The sequence below is a fragment of the Euleptes europaea genome, chromosome 2 (assembly GCF_029931775.1).
Source record: "Euleptes europaea isolate rEulEur1 chromosome 2, rEulEur1.hap1, whole genome shotgun sequence".
Lineage (NCBI taxonomy): Eukaryota > Metazoa > Chordata > Lepidosauria > Squamata > Sphaerodactylidae > Euleptes > Euleptes europaea.
In genome coordinates, this window is record NC_079313.1 from 95,291,053 (window position 1) to 95,306,303 (window position 15,251).

General features: G+C 44.0%; 1 protein-coding gene across 1 annotated transcript in view; it reads left to right on the plus strand.

The window, feature by feature from the left end:
• CAMK1G (calcium/calmodulin dependent protein kinase IG) overlaps positions 1-15,251 on the plus strand; it is an 85,532-nt gene that overhangs the window by 32,170 nt on the left and 38,111 nt on the right. The window contains exon 2 of the mRNA XM_056844324.1: positions 13,486-13,603. Coding sequence (XP_056700302.1) covers positions 13,512-13,603 — 92 coding nt within the window. The 5' untranslated portion in view covers positions 13,486-13,511. The remainder of the gene's footprint in view (positions 1-13,485; positions 13,604-15,251) is intronic.

Sequence of the window (15,251 nt, forward strand, 5' to 3'; positions counted from 1 at the left end):
GAAACACAGGCAGGATAGTGCTGCTGCAGTTGTCTTGTTTGTGGGCTTCCTAGAGGCACCTGGTTGGCCACTATGTGTAGAGTGCTGGACTTGATGGACCTTGGTCTGATCCAGCATGGCCTTTCTTATGTTCTTAAGTGACGTAAGCACATCACATGCGGCCGCCACTCCAAGCAGGCTGCTGGATTGGCAGGCAATTGCCCACTGGTTCCAGCAACCTGGCAACCCTATTAAAGCTACAGGCACTCTTTTTATCATTTTCGGATTATTTTAACTGCCCAATATTTTTTTATTTCAGATTTTTCTGCAAACTTGAGACCCTTTTCAGTTTTGTACAAAGATCCGGCTTGCCCGGTCACAGGTCCAGTCACTGGATTTAAGTATGCAAAGATTTGGCCATCTTTGCTATTAGAATATAAGAGAAGTGAGGGCGTGTGAAACCCGCGGGGGGGATCACATCTCCCCCACCATTGCATTTCCAGGCCTCCTCCCCACCCCACTCCGTTGCTGGCTCACCTGGAGCCATTCTGGGCAGGCGCGGCTCACCCAGAACCAGAGGCTCTTTCTACTTCTGGGTAACAGAAATGAGGGACATGCATACTGGATGGGGTATACGCTTCTGGGCAGCAGTGTGTGTGAACAGGAGCTTGGGGTACGGGTGGACCGTAAGTTACATATGAACAGCCAGTGTGATGCAGTGACAAAAAAAGCTAATGCGGTCTTGGGGTGCATCATCAGAGGCTAGGGTTGCCAACTGCCAGGTAGTAGCAGGAGATCTCCTGCTAATTCAGCTGATCTCCAGCCGATAGAGATCAGATCACCTGGAGAAAAATGGCCACTTTGGCAATTGAACTCTATGGCATTGAAGTCCCTCCCCTCCCCAGACCCCGCCCTCTTCAGGCTCTGCCCCCAAAACCTCCCATTGGTTGAGAAGAGGGACCTGGCAACCCTATCAGAGGCATAACATCCAAATCGCAAGATGTTCCGCTGTACACTGCATTGTTCAGGCCACTCCTGGAGTATTGTGTGCAATTCTGAAGGCCTCCCTTCAAAAAGGATGTGGACAGAATCAAGTGGGAGCAGAGGAGAGCGACGAGGATGATCCGGGGCCTGGAGACCAAGCCCTATGAGGAAAGGCTGAGGGGGTTGGGAATATTTAGTCTGGAGAAGAGGAGGTTGAGGGGGGACATGATTGCTCTCTTTAAGTATTTGAAGGGCTGTCACTTAGAGGAGGGCAGGGAGCTGTTCCTGTTGGCAGCAGAGGATAGGACTCACAATAATGGGTTTAAATTGTGGGAGGAAAGGTACTGGCTGGATATTAGGGGAAAGTTTTACAGTAAGAAAATTAGTAAAAAAAATTTTTACCATGAAATCAAGTATGGTGTAGTGGTGTAGCCAGCTTGGTGTAGTGGTTTGATTCTTCCTTAAGTGGTCTAGAAAGTTGGTGTATAAAAACCAACTCTTCTTCTTCCTCCACCTAGGGAGGTGGTGAGCTCCCCCTCACTGGCAGTCTTTAAGCAGAGGCTGGATAAGCACTTGTCGGGGATGCTCTAGGCTGATCCTGCATTGAGCAGGAGGTTGGACTAGATGGCCAGTATGGCCCCTTTCAACTCTATGATTCTATTAAACCTGTGGATCCCCCCTACACACTCACCTTCCAGACCAGTTGCAGCCGGACAGGTCTGCCAGCAGCTCCCAGGCTCTGCCACCGCAGTGGTGGGGTGGCTGTGCACACCCCACACCAGTTGGGCCAGTGGGGGTTGGAGGCAGCTGTGAATGGTGGATGCATTCTCTGCACTTGTGCGGATAATGCTTTTTTAAAAAAATGGGGGATTTAAATCCCCTATTTTTAAAATTTCAGATTTTTCTGCATACCCAGGGGGGCCCCAAGTTGCAGAAACATTTGTTTGTGGTAAGTAAATCTGTAAATTTAAGGATCTGCTGGCAGGGGACACACTTCAGGATTAGATATATAGATATTATAACAATATGGTTATTATTCTAATAATTATTTGGTATATTTTTATCCCCCTCCCTTTCCTCTAAGGAACACAAGGGCAGTATTCATTTTTTCCCTTCCATTTTTCACAACAATCCTGTAAGGCTGGTTATAGGGAGAGAGGGGGAGGGAGGGAAAGGGAGAGAGACACTCCCAAGCTTCATGGCAGAGTAGAGATCTGAATATGGGTCTTCCATATCCTAGTCCAGTAGACTAACCATTGCAGAATACTGGTTCTCCAGTATAATATCATATAATGAGAAATATATTCATAGTGTTCTTTAAGGTTAAGTAAGGAATATGTGTATGGGGCTTTGTAGCAAACTTTATACACTCTAACTAAAGAACAGGCACTTGTGAGTACTACTTGATGGTTATGAGATACACAATATGATGCATTTTCTTACTCCGACACCTAGGTCTCAGTGGTATTATTTCTTTTCTCTATTGCTTCTTTCTCTCATTTCACTTTTCTTTTTCTTTGACTTTTTATTCTGGTGGTAGTGTTTATTGTTATTATTATCAGTAATAATTTGTGCTTTTGACTATTCAAAGATTTTCACAAACAGTATCTCTAATCCTCACAACAGCCATTTAAGGTAGTCCAGCACTATTATCCTCACATGAAAGATGCTATAGGCAGGAGATAAAATGGTTGAGTGGGAGCTTCAAGCAGATGGAGCGAATATTCATAGTTGCATACAGTCTTGCTAGCCGCTATGCGAAGTTGCCATAACATCATGAGCAAAGAAGCGATGAGCATTTTGTTTGCCATCTGTATGAAGAATGATCATACACAAGGGGGTTATAAAGAATTGAATCAGAATCTAACCCTGAATAAGGGGTTCAGGGCTTGTCACACCAAGCAGAAATGACAAGGTCAGAACTGAGGTCACAACAACTCTGTGTTGGCAGGAAAACAGAACGAAGAATCTTAGGATTTTGACAAACAGCTCATGTACTGCTTACTAATTCATGAGAAGTGCTTTATGAATAGAACAAATGGAAATATGTCATGCAGACCACATTGTATTAACTGGATTTGCAGTGTAATCCTGTGCAAAATTACTCCAAGTCTAAAGTAATTGGGTAACTTTGCATAGGATTGTCCAGTTAATTTCTAATATGTATGTTTAAGATTGATGTGGATCTTGTGTATGTTGTTTTGAGTTCGATAAAGCTTGCTTTCTATGTAAACTTACTTGGGAGTAAGTCTCAATGAACTCAGTGAGATTTGTGTTTCAGTAAACACACCTAGGATTGGGCTGAAGGCAAAAAGCAATGAAGATCCCCAGTTCTAGGGCAGATGGAGCTTCCAAAAGTAAGAACTCAAAATTCAGATACACAAGAAGTTAAATTTCAAAACAATCATAAGCCTGGAATTTTTAGATCTTGCCTATCAGTTTAACAGTGCTTAGTATCCAAACTCATATCCAGGATGTGGTTGGAAACCACATGATACAGCAACTGTCCTGAAGCTAAGCAGATCTGGGCTTGGACAGTGCCTGGATATCTTCTGGGAACCCTACACATTTTTCCTTGACTTCCATGCGGGAAAAATGATAGCCTGCAGTTTTTTTGTGTGTGTCTCAAAAGACTTCTGCATATTCAGTAAATGTAATCAAAACATATAAAAATATGCTTCCTTTGTCCTTATATTACAAAGGGTATACCTCAGGAAGACAATTACCATTAGAAAGCATCAGAAATGGAGTGCTCATGGAGGAGGTGGGCTCATTTGCACAGATAATTCAGTATCTCCCCCCCCATATAAAAAATGGAATAAAAGAGGCATTGTTTCCCAGGGTGTGAGCCCTCATTCCTGTATCATTCAAAGGTTTTTGTAGAGATTCAGTAATCTACCAAACCTTTTTGACCATAGCCAATGTCAAAATAAATGAAATGTATGTGTACGTCATTGGAGTCAATGTCTCTGCCTCTCATTCCCTTAAAACTGTTTTCTGTCTCTAGTCAGAGGGACTGGATGCTGCTGAACAGCATTAGTGAATATAGCAGCACACAACTGGGAAATCAAATGCCAGCAGAAATGGAGATTTTCCCAAATGCCCTGGTGGTATCCCATTCCACCACATGTTTATTCCACACTGGTAAGAGTCCTCATGAGATCTTTCTATCCCATGCACATCCTCTTAATTAATCCCCTAATTAAATTTGGTTGCAACTGCTCCTCTAACTCCATAGTTTGGTGATCACAGTGGATTCTCAGTTGCTCTTGCTTGCCTTGACTGTTTATTTCAGTGGCTTAATCAAAGAAGCTTAACTTTCACATGGCGCCCATGTGAGTTCATTGCTCACCCAGGGGAAGCATGCTCAATAGAAGAGGTGTAGAGCTGCATACATTCACCTTATGCTGTCTAGCAGAGTTCCATGTGAAGTGACCTGGAAGGAATGGATTTGACCCTTCTCCATACATTTCTAGTACAACTTACCCAGAGAAGGAATATATTGAATAGAAGCCGTTGTAGTTCTAGAAAGTCCCCTTTACTTATTCAAATGTTTATAACTTGCATTTGACCTATAAGGCAGCTCGGAACAATCTCACCAAAAGCAAATTATACAGCAACAAAAACTAATCAGACCTGCAAAATTAGTAGAAACCTTTCTCTACCCTTAATCTCCATTCCTTCAAGAAAGGTGGACAATAAATGAAGTGAGTAAATAAATACTTTGTGTCATTGCAAAACTGTGCTTCGGATCAAAGTATGGCCTGCTTGGGTTTGTTTGGGCTTTTCACTTCAGAGTAGCACGGGCATTATCCAGTAGAGATAGGCAACTGACTGGAAAATTATTTATGTATTTACTTACTTACTTCATTTATATCCCATATTTCTCCCCAATGGGGACCCAAAGCAGTTTATATCATTTTGCCCGATTCTCCATTTTATCCTCACAACAACCCTATGAGGTAGATTAGGCTGAGATTGTGACTGGCCCAAGGTCACCCAGCAAACTTCTATGAAAGAGTGGGGATTGAAACCTGGGTCTCTAGGCACTAGTCCAATACCTTAACTGCTACACAATAGTGGCTCTCCAACAATTACTGCCAAATCAAGCTCCACGGGTGGGATTGTAAAGGAGAGTCCAATCAGGAAAGTATTTCCTGAAGGCAGAAGTTTGTATCAGTCTGATCTTCATGTGTTTGCCTAATGTCAGGCATCCCAAGGTGCAGCACACCATGGATGCTGCCGAAACAGCAGTCAAGATACTGGGTAAAGGAGGAGGGGCCAGCTAGAGTTGCCAACAACCTGGAGAGAAAATGCCCTGTCCTTTAAACAGAGGTTTAATGTGTGGAAATGGACAGGTGAAGCTTTTCATGGCATGGGTGTAAATAACATCCTATTAAGCCTCTGTTAAAGAGGGCATTTTTCTCTCTCCAGGCAGTTGGCATCCCTACCTCCTGCCATGGCAGCAACATCTGCCAGCTGCCACAGCCACAAAGTAGTTGAAGAGGAGGAAGAAGAGGGGGAAAAGGAGAGAGGGAAATGAATGATACTCTGGAGTCATTCTGATTTTGGAACTGAGCTCATGAAAGATGACCTCTCTGCAAATAGCTCAGTTTTCCCAAACCAAATCCAAATTTGAACCTGGTGAGGCAAGCCCATCTCTGTTACATACTCATGGTTTTACTTTGTGTGTGTTAAGTGCCGTCAAGTCACTTCCAACTTGTGATGACCTCCAAAACATCCTATCATTAACAGCCTTGCTCTGGTCTTGCAGGTTGAGGGCTGCTGCTTCCCTGATTGAGTCAATGCATCTCATGTTGAATCTTCCTCTTTTCCTGCTGCCTTCAATTTTTCCTAGCATGATTATCTTTTCCAGTGAATCTGTCTTCTCATAATGCGACCAGAGTATGATAGCCTCAGCTTTGCCATTTTAGCTTCTAGGGAGAGTTCAGGCTTGATTTGATCTAGAATCCATTTATTTGTCTTTTTGGTGGTGCACGATATCCATAAAACTCTCTTCCAACACATTTAAAATTAATCAACTTTCTTCCTGTCAGCCTCTCCTGATAATGTAATCTATTTGATTTCTGTATTGGCCATCCAGTGATGTCCTCACATACAATCATCTGTTTGGTTGCCTGAAATGTGTTTGCAATGAACAAATTGTTGTCATCACAGAATTCTGTGAGTTTCTCTCCTGCTTCATTTCGTCTACCTATCCCAAATCGTCTGACAATATTTGATTTTACTTTGTTTTCCACTTTTGCATTCTGGTCACCTATGATTATCAGCATATCTAATAGGTGTGTGTTCCATTTCTTCCTGGACACATGCATTACTTTTACTTGCATTTACTTTTTAGAGGGATCAATTGAGCACCCACACATGGAAATGTTACCTGCTACCCCACTCCTACACATAAAGCCAGCTGGGTGGCCTTGGGCTAGTCACAGTTCTCTTAGAGCTCTCTCAGACTCACCAACCTCATAGGGTGTCTGTTGCTGGGAGAGGAAGGGAAGGTGATTGTAAGCCGGTTTGATTCTACCTTAACTGGTAGAGAACGTTGGCATATAAAAACTAACTCTATTTTTGTTGTTGGCCACTTGTGTGATTCCCCCCCCCCTCAGATCTAGTTAGAAAAGCTCTGCTCATAATACTTTTGTGTTTATGTGTTTTTAGACACTGAATGATACAGCATTAAGATTTCCCCAGTTTTCAATGTGAGTGAATATTTTCCAGAAAGGTCACATATGTAAAGCGTTTCTTGTAGCTGAAGAGCTGCATGCAGAGAAAAAACTTTTAGGCCATTTATACTTGGTTGCCTAGCCTTGCTGTCCCTGTGGGACTGCTGCAGGGCTTCCTTTGGATTATTCATGATTTTTCCAACCTTCAGAAGTCACTTCACAGTTGCCGCACACTTGTCCAGCCTTTTCAGGAACCTGTTTTATAGGGTTGCCAGGTCCCTCTTCACCACCGGCGGGAGGTTTTTGGGGCAGAGCCTGATGAGGATGGGTTTGGGGAAGAGAGAGACTTCAATGCCATAGAGTCCAATTGCCAAAGAGGCCATTTTCTCCAGGGGAACTGATCTCTATCAGCTGGAGATCAGTTGTAATAGCAGGAAATCTCTAGCTAGTACCTGGTGGTTGGCAACCCTACTGTTTTATCATGATTTTAAATTCTGCCTCGATTCCAAAGCAAAGCTAATCAAGGCTATCTCTGTTAATAGTGTTAACTTCGGATTTCTCTTCCCCCGCCCATTCTCACTAGTCCCTTCCTCATCCAACCCCTTCCCAGAGAAGCCATTTTGGTCAGTACTCTTTGATCTCTCTGGTCATTTTCGCCAGTGAGTGTAAAGATCTTGGAAGGGAGCCAGCTGTTCCCCTAGCCCTGCCTTATAGGCGTCCTCTCTGGTCTCTCTGGTCAGTTTCAGCAGCAAGTATTAAGATCTCGGAATGGAGCTGACTGTTTCCCCCCTCTTCTTTTCTGTTAGCTTGAAACAAGACGAAATCTTCAGGGCAAAAAGCCCCCACGCATACAGTTTTGAGAATTCAGATCAGAAAACTGCATTTGCAGAGCGGCAAACCCAACTCAAATTTCCCTGCATAAATGGCCTTACAGTTCTTAGTCCATGAGCAAAGACATTTTAGAAGGGAAGACCCATAAAATCTAGTCTGAGCCTAGATTGTGCAGCTATGGCTCTGAGGAAATTGAGAGACTTGCTCATTATTAGCCGAAATGCAGTCTGTACCAAGAGATTATCCCCAGTGTTTTCTGGAATTCCATTCTGGGCAGTTGCAAAGAATACTGTATTTCATGTTAGAGGGTGACAATAAGGGATTGTGAAGTGGTAGAGTAATGAGGTGAGAGAACAGCAGCTAAATTGCCACCTGGTCAGACAGAAGAAAGAATATACCCATAGTCAATCCAGGATGTGTTTGAGAATGCTTGCCCTCATTTCTAGGACACAACATTTAGTCAATCCTGATGGGAATCTGGCTCACAAAACAAAAAGCATTTTGAGTGGATAAAAAAATGTAGTCCTCAACAAGACAGCATAGCCCTTCCGTGCTAAATGGACTGCATCCATTCCTAGCTCCTGCTGCATTGCACCGTAGCAACATAGCCAGTCCATTTATCCCAGGACAAGGCCCTTCCATGCCTCTCTCAGGAATATCCAGCAAAAGGTTCTTCTCCAGCATTTTTAGGGTTGCCATGTCCCTCTTCGCCACCAGCGGGAGGTTTTTTGGGCGGAGCCTGAGGAGGGCAGGGTTTGGGGAAGGGAGGGACTTCAGTGCCATAGAGTCCAATTGCTAAAGCGGCCATTTTCTCCAGGTGAACTGATCTCTATCAGCTGGAGATCAGTTGTGATAGCAGGAGATCTCCAGCCACCACCTGGAGGTTGGTAACCCTAAGCATTTTGCATGCTATTCTTAACATATGCAGGTGCCTGTGTGGGCCTGAAGAAACATGTTGCCTAAAGTTCTTAGAGGTGCAGAGGGATCTGTCTGCAAAGCTGTGCCCTTAGCAGCATGGCACCTGCCAGGTGTGGATGCAGCCCTGTGGGGATGGAGGGGATGATACCTATGAAGTAGCTCCAAGTATGCAGGCTGTGTAGAACTGTGACCTCTGAGAAGAACAGCTCACTTGATATCCAGGTTGAGGAATGCTGAACTACCTGCAAATTCACTCACTACAAACTTCTCCGAGTGTATGACTCAGTGCTAGAGTACCAAATTGGCATTTCTTGTGCAGGTGATTGGCTGGGTCAAGGGCAATACTGGTTACAATTCAACGCCTACACGTTTTGCCAATAAAAGGTCTCTATTCAGTTCTCCCAGTGTTTTCATCAGCATATATTAAGAAGGCTCCCTTTTTATCACGATTAGCCGCTTAATGCTCACAAGGGAATATAACACAATTGCAAGAAGGTAAAGGCCAATTCACACTGTGGCCTTTAAGCAGTTTATAGACTGAAGCTGTCATTCTTTAGCAGCTGAGTCAATTTCTCTTTCACAACAGTTGAATTAACCTTTGAAGCCCAGAACTGGAGCACTTGAAAATCATGTAACCCTGTTAATTAAAGGTGGCAAATACAGTTTCAGTGGGGATTGAAAATCGTAACTACATGTTTCAAGGTGTGAACTTTCAGCTTCTTTGCTATCGTAATGTCTGTCAAAATGTTCCATTTTAACAAAAGAATCTATTTTGTTTCTGGAAAATGTGAAGGCTCTCATTGCTCCTGAGAAGTGAAAAATGAAGCGGTGACACTTTTAGCAGCCAGCCCCCCGCCCTGGCCCTCCCCAATGCATTTCTTTGGTTCTTGAGGATAATAGGAAAACTCTCAATTGCCAGTGTTGAATCTCTGTTCCAGGAATCTGTGTTTAATACCGTGAATTATTCTTCAGCAAATTCATTAATATTTTTGGGTCCGTGGCCAGTTTACCATAAAGATAGGAAATAGCTTGTTCTTAAGGACAGATAGAATCAGATTAGAGTCAGTAGAAACGAACTGCTCAACCCCGAATGGGTGAGTTTAGGCCAGTCATCGCCTCTACGCACAACTAACAGGACTGTTGTGAGAATGAAGAGGGAGAACCATATACAATGCTCTGAGCTACGTAAAAGACTGGGAGGGTAAAAGTAAAATAAAATCAATTAACAATTAAGAATAATGTCTGTTCATTGCCCTTCAGTCCATATAAACTTCCCATCTCCCCATACTTAAGCATTTTGTACACTGAAAAGATGTGGGGACAGTTGTTTGTTTGGTTGTTTGGTTGGCTTCCACGGCTGCAAGGGAAAGTCGTGTACAATAATCTAAAGTGCACAATAAATCTAAAAATGGTACACAATAATCTAAAGACAAAGCAAGAGGTGTTGATGGAAATGGAGCCACTGCCCTTGCTAGGGGTGTGCATCCCAAAACATTCAGGTTTTTTTGGATTTGGGTATATTAGAGCCAAAAAAATAACAATATTCTCAAATATTCCCAAATTCCAATGCCAGTATTGGTTTTTATTTGGGTTTTTTTTGGGGGGGGGAAGGGGGGTGGAATCCGAATATATTTGGCTCCATTATACTCTATGGGGAAGTTATCCAGGGGTCAGGGGGGCTGTTTTTTAAGGCAAAGGCACCAAATTTGCAACGCAGCTACTGGTGCCTCTCCTAAGAATAACCCCCAAGTCTGGTAAAGATTGGGTCAGGAGGTTCAATAGCCGGTCTGGCAGCCCTCACCCTGCCTAACAATGGTTTCCCCACGCCCACCCAGGACGTTGTCAGGTTGCCACCAGTGCGCTATCAGCGAGAGGTACACATGATGGGCCTGAGGGCAGGTCCAGATGTTGGATGTGAAGTGCACACTCCTCCCTCGAATGCGGGACAACTGTGCCTTCACATAGTCCCTGCCAGCTCTAAACAACAATGGGGCAACACCTTCCTGCTCAGCATGGTGCAAGCAGAGGGAGTATATCAAGGATAGGCATCTTGGAGAATTGAGCCTGCGGAAGCCCACATCTTCAACTGCTGAAAAGGGGTGCCTGTCTAAAGCAATCATCTCACCAATGAGGTGAGTGACCCTCTTCTCTGCCTGCAGCGTCCCACTCTTAGGCACCCTAGTGCCTCTTTCCCTGAAGGAGTCCATATGGGCAGAGCACGAAAGGTGGTCGCAGGACAACTGACCTCTTGGCTGGCTGGTGGCTGCACAGCCACCCCACCGGCTTCTCTATCCCCTTAAAGAAGCACCACCTGGTGGTGCATCTTCAAATTGTTCCAGAGGCCAGAAGTCAAGAGATGAGCCAGGTCTTTCCTTCCACTGACCCGGGCCCTATGAAGCTGGCACTGAGCAAAATGGGGATCCTCCATCAGCTGGAAGTGCCCACTTTCAGGTAATATTCCCAGACCTTTTAATGAAGATCTGTAACCAAAGGTTATAATTCTGTGCATATTTACCTGGGCCTCACCTTTCAGCTTTGGTTTAGAAGCCAAGGGTTAATTTGACTTTGAATGTTACCATTTTAAATATTAACATTAAAATTTTCCCAAATATTAAAAATTTGGTTGAGCAAAAATCCTGTTATCCAGATCCTGGCAAGTATTCCTATGGATAATACTTTTTTTTAGCACTTCAGGTCCTCTGGCCACTGTAACTCCATGCCTGTGCTCCCCAGGAACTGATATGAAGGGGCATACTGCCTCTCTTTTGATGGAAAACATAACTCTTATCAAGTGTTGTTTATTCTTGGCTGATAAATCTGTTGGAGAAAAGCATGAGCTTTAATTCTATGCAAATTGTGACTACAGAATATATTTGGCTTTACGTGTGATTGCCCTGAATTCCAGTGGTGGGCTATTACATTACAGCCCAGCACAATGAGATCCTGCGACTCCTGAAGCAACTATAAACTACCAGCACTGCCATTTTAACTACTGTGTCAGCACCTAATATTCCCAGGCGCTGCGTTTAACATGCAAATGTGCATTCAGTCACCTTAATAGAAATGGCATACATAATTATTATTGTGATGAGGCTGATGGAACAGAATTAGGATTTTGTAAGTGATGATTTCCAAAATTAATTCACTATGGTAATTGTGAGCGTTCCTGTTCTGTGTGTATAAACAAGCTTAATATCTTTTCCAATGTCAATTCAATATCCTTAATCACTGTGAAAGCAATAGAAAGCACCTGTCAATACCTCAGCTCCATTCTTATTATAACAACCTAATAATTGCTTAGAAGTTATAATGATGTCACATGTCACAGCCACAATACAACCAGAATGTTTCTGGTGGAAAATTCCTGTGTACTGCATAGATATTCTATAACAGAGGTCCCAAAGCTTTTTGAGCCTGCAGGTACCTTCAGAATTCTTACACAGGTTTAGGGATGCCAGCCCTGGTTTGGGAAATGCCAGGAGATTTTGGGGGTGGAGCCTGAGGAGGGTGGAGTTTGGAGAGGGGAGGGAGTTCAATGCCATAGAGTCCAATTGCCAAAGTGGCCATTTTCTTCAGGGGAACTGATCTCGGTCACCTGGAGATCAGTTGTAATAACCTGGAGGTTGGCAACCCTAAACAGGGTTGAGGACACAACCACAAATGGCAGTCATGGGAGGTGGTGCTAGCCATAATATGGCTGTCTCAAGAGGTGAAGTAACCCAGAGAGAGAGAAAGTCCAAGTACAGGAAAAAGAGGGGTAATTTTTAAAATACACTGGCAAAGACGAATGAGAGACTAAAAACCAACCCAAGCAATGTTATTTTAATCAGCACAGCAAATCAGAAGCCATGCAGTGCAAGAGCATACACTGGCCCCACACACTTTCTGAGAACACTTAGCGGGCACCAGGTAAGGGGTTGGCAGGCCCCATGGTTCCCATGCAACCACGTTGGGGACCCCTGTTCTGTAAGAACTGCAGAATCTCAGGTCAGCTGTGTCTTTACAATGTTAGTCCTCAGGCTTGTGCTGAAAATCCAGAAGCTCTTAGACATCATCAAGAAGCAAAATAAACATGAATTGTTTTATTATTCATGATTTTCCATCCAATTTTATGATGTTTAACATAATATGGAGACAATAATTAAGCCGATCGTTGCCATGGACAGCTGGTGTGCAGTGGTTCTTGCTCTACTGATGCGAAACCTAGCAACTGGTGGGTTGTGGTGCCCTGCTGGGTCAAGATCTGACCTAAGGTGGAGTACACCAGTGGTATAACCATTTCCTTTTCTTTTTTACAATGTTAGTGAAACCTCTGTGTAAGATTATTGGCTTTAAGGCAGGTCTGCAGAACTTGAAATCCACCCAGTTGAACACAGCTCACCAGCTGTGTAGTCTGTTATGCCAGCATTTAACAATCCACCCACCGTTCGTTTTATGCACCCCTTCCAGTCAGCATGGATATTGGGCTACATTTGGCTTGGTGGGTCACAAGAAGGCCTTTCCGTCATCACTGAGCAACCACGGCAACATCATGATAAAGATGGATTGCAGGTCTAGACTGCTGGTTTAGGATGTTCATGAATATGAATCTGATCATTAAAAAGGGCAAAGGCAGTAACCTAAATTTAAAAAAATTGGAGGCCAGCATTAAAAAGTGGATCCTTCTGCTCAAGAGGAAATTGCCGTTAGCTCTAAACAGTCATTGTGGGGCATAGTAACTTAGATTTGCAAGATGCTGCCCATTGTCTGCAGCTAGGGTTGCCAACCTCCAGATCTCCTGCTATTACAACTGATCTCCAGCCGATAGAGATCAGTTCACCTGGCAAAAATGGCCGCTTTGGCAATTGGGCTCTGCAGCATTGAAGTCCCTCCCCCCCTCAAACCCCACCCTCCTCAGGCTCTGCCCCAAAACCTCCCGCTGGTGGCAAAGAGGGACCTGGCAACCCTATCTGCAGCAGTGATGTGAAAACAAGCCGAACCACACAAACAGACAAGGATGTATCAATCAACTGTGGATTTCTACTACAGGAGCATACTTTCCTTCATTTTTAAAAACTAAACTGTCACAATTTTTTTTATATCCTAACAGAACATTCAGCTTCAACACTGGAGGATATGGGCCGCAAACAAGAGGAGGAGGGCAGTTCCTGGAAGAAACAAACTAACAATATCAGGAAAACGTTCATCTTCATGGAAGCGCTTGGATCGTAAGTAGCTTTTGTTGGTTTGTTTTCCAAGAATTCATACCCCACCAGAGCTTAAGTGGTGTTTTTTTTTTTTTTTAACAGAGCATAAGCAATAACACAGTAAAAAACAGAACGTAAGAAGCAAATCGAAATCGACAGCAACAAAGGGACACAATACCCATAAGCCTTTTGGAAGAAATAGGGGTGGCAACCTCTCTCCAAAACACACACTCACACGCAAGAACTGTTTCACATCTCATCAGGAAAGTCACTCCACATCCCTGTGGCAATTGCGCTAAAAGACTTGTTCTTTACCACAGATGGGCCCATGAGGTCTGGGTACATGGAACAGGAATGGCCCAAAGCACATAAATCAGCCACTGTACCCATGTGGAAATCTCTGAAGTATGTGGGTTCTAAGCCAGGAAAGTGACAGGCATGGCGGCGAGAGAGAGTAAGAAAAGGGTTGGCGGGAGGGAGAAAGAGTGAGGGGGTTACCGCACTTTGTATTCCCAGCAATGTATTGCTGTCCAAGGGCTATTGGGCTGAGAACTGAATATATAATTTACTACTACTCATCTTTAATAAACATATAACAATTTTATTATAAAAAAGAACAGTATTTTATTGGAAAACATTTTATATTGGAAAATTATGGCCACAACTAAAATTAATGGCAACAGTGTTATTGACGCATTGGCGAAGCATGGGAAGGCTGGATGGGGGCATCAGCCGGCCCGTTGCGAACTGATGCGGCCTGAACTCCCAGCGGTCCTGCTGGGAGTAGTAGAGGATGACGGTATGTGGGATACACATGGGCTTGCGCCACTTGGTGTTCCCCCGTCACTCAGGTAGAGGCCAAACCTGCCGCCCCCTATGCGGCAACTCAACGCCTTGGCCTCCCCCAAAACCCCTTATTGGGGTCCCCCAATTGGAGGAAGGGGCACACAGGCCGCTTCCCCCCCATCAAAACCCATCCAGCCCCATGCGCAAACCGCCTTAGTTGTGACAAAAATAGCATAACATCAACACCTAAAGCCCTTAGGGAGGGAGGGTGGGCCAAAATCGGAGACAGACTGAGGCAATGGGCGGGAGCCGCCGGGACATGCGGGCCAAACGAAGTGCAAACAGTATTTTTTATAACGTTTTCAAACTCTTACTACATTGCTGGGAATACAAGTGTGGTAACCCCCTGAGAGACTGACACTGCATCCCTAAGGAGATTTACTCCAGTCTAAGCCCATTCATTTCAATGGGCTTAGACTGGAGTAACTCCTTAGGAATGCACTGTGAGAGAAGTAGGGGAAGAGGGGAGGATGCTAAGGTGGGGAAAATGGGATAGCTGCTCCCCCTTTTGTTGCCTTATTATTTAAAACTGCTATCAGAACTGGTAATTAGAGGATTTGCCTTAAACTCACAAACTTTAGGGTCCTTAAAAATGGCTCAGAGACTGCTGTACAAGGTGTTTGAGTTGTTCTTTGTACTAAATTTATTTTAAGCCATCCTCCTTTCCTTTAATCTCTGTCTGTGGACCATAAACATTATATGGGGCAAGGTCGTTGTTGTTTTTAAACAAAATACAGTCATAGGTACTGAGATTTAAAAGAGGAGATCAGTATGGCCCTCTCCCTATCAAAAACCACCACCCCAATCAGACCTGCACGGCCCA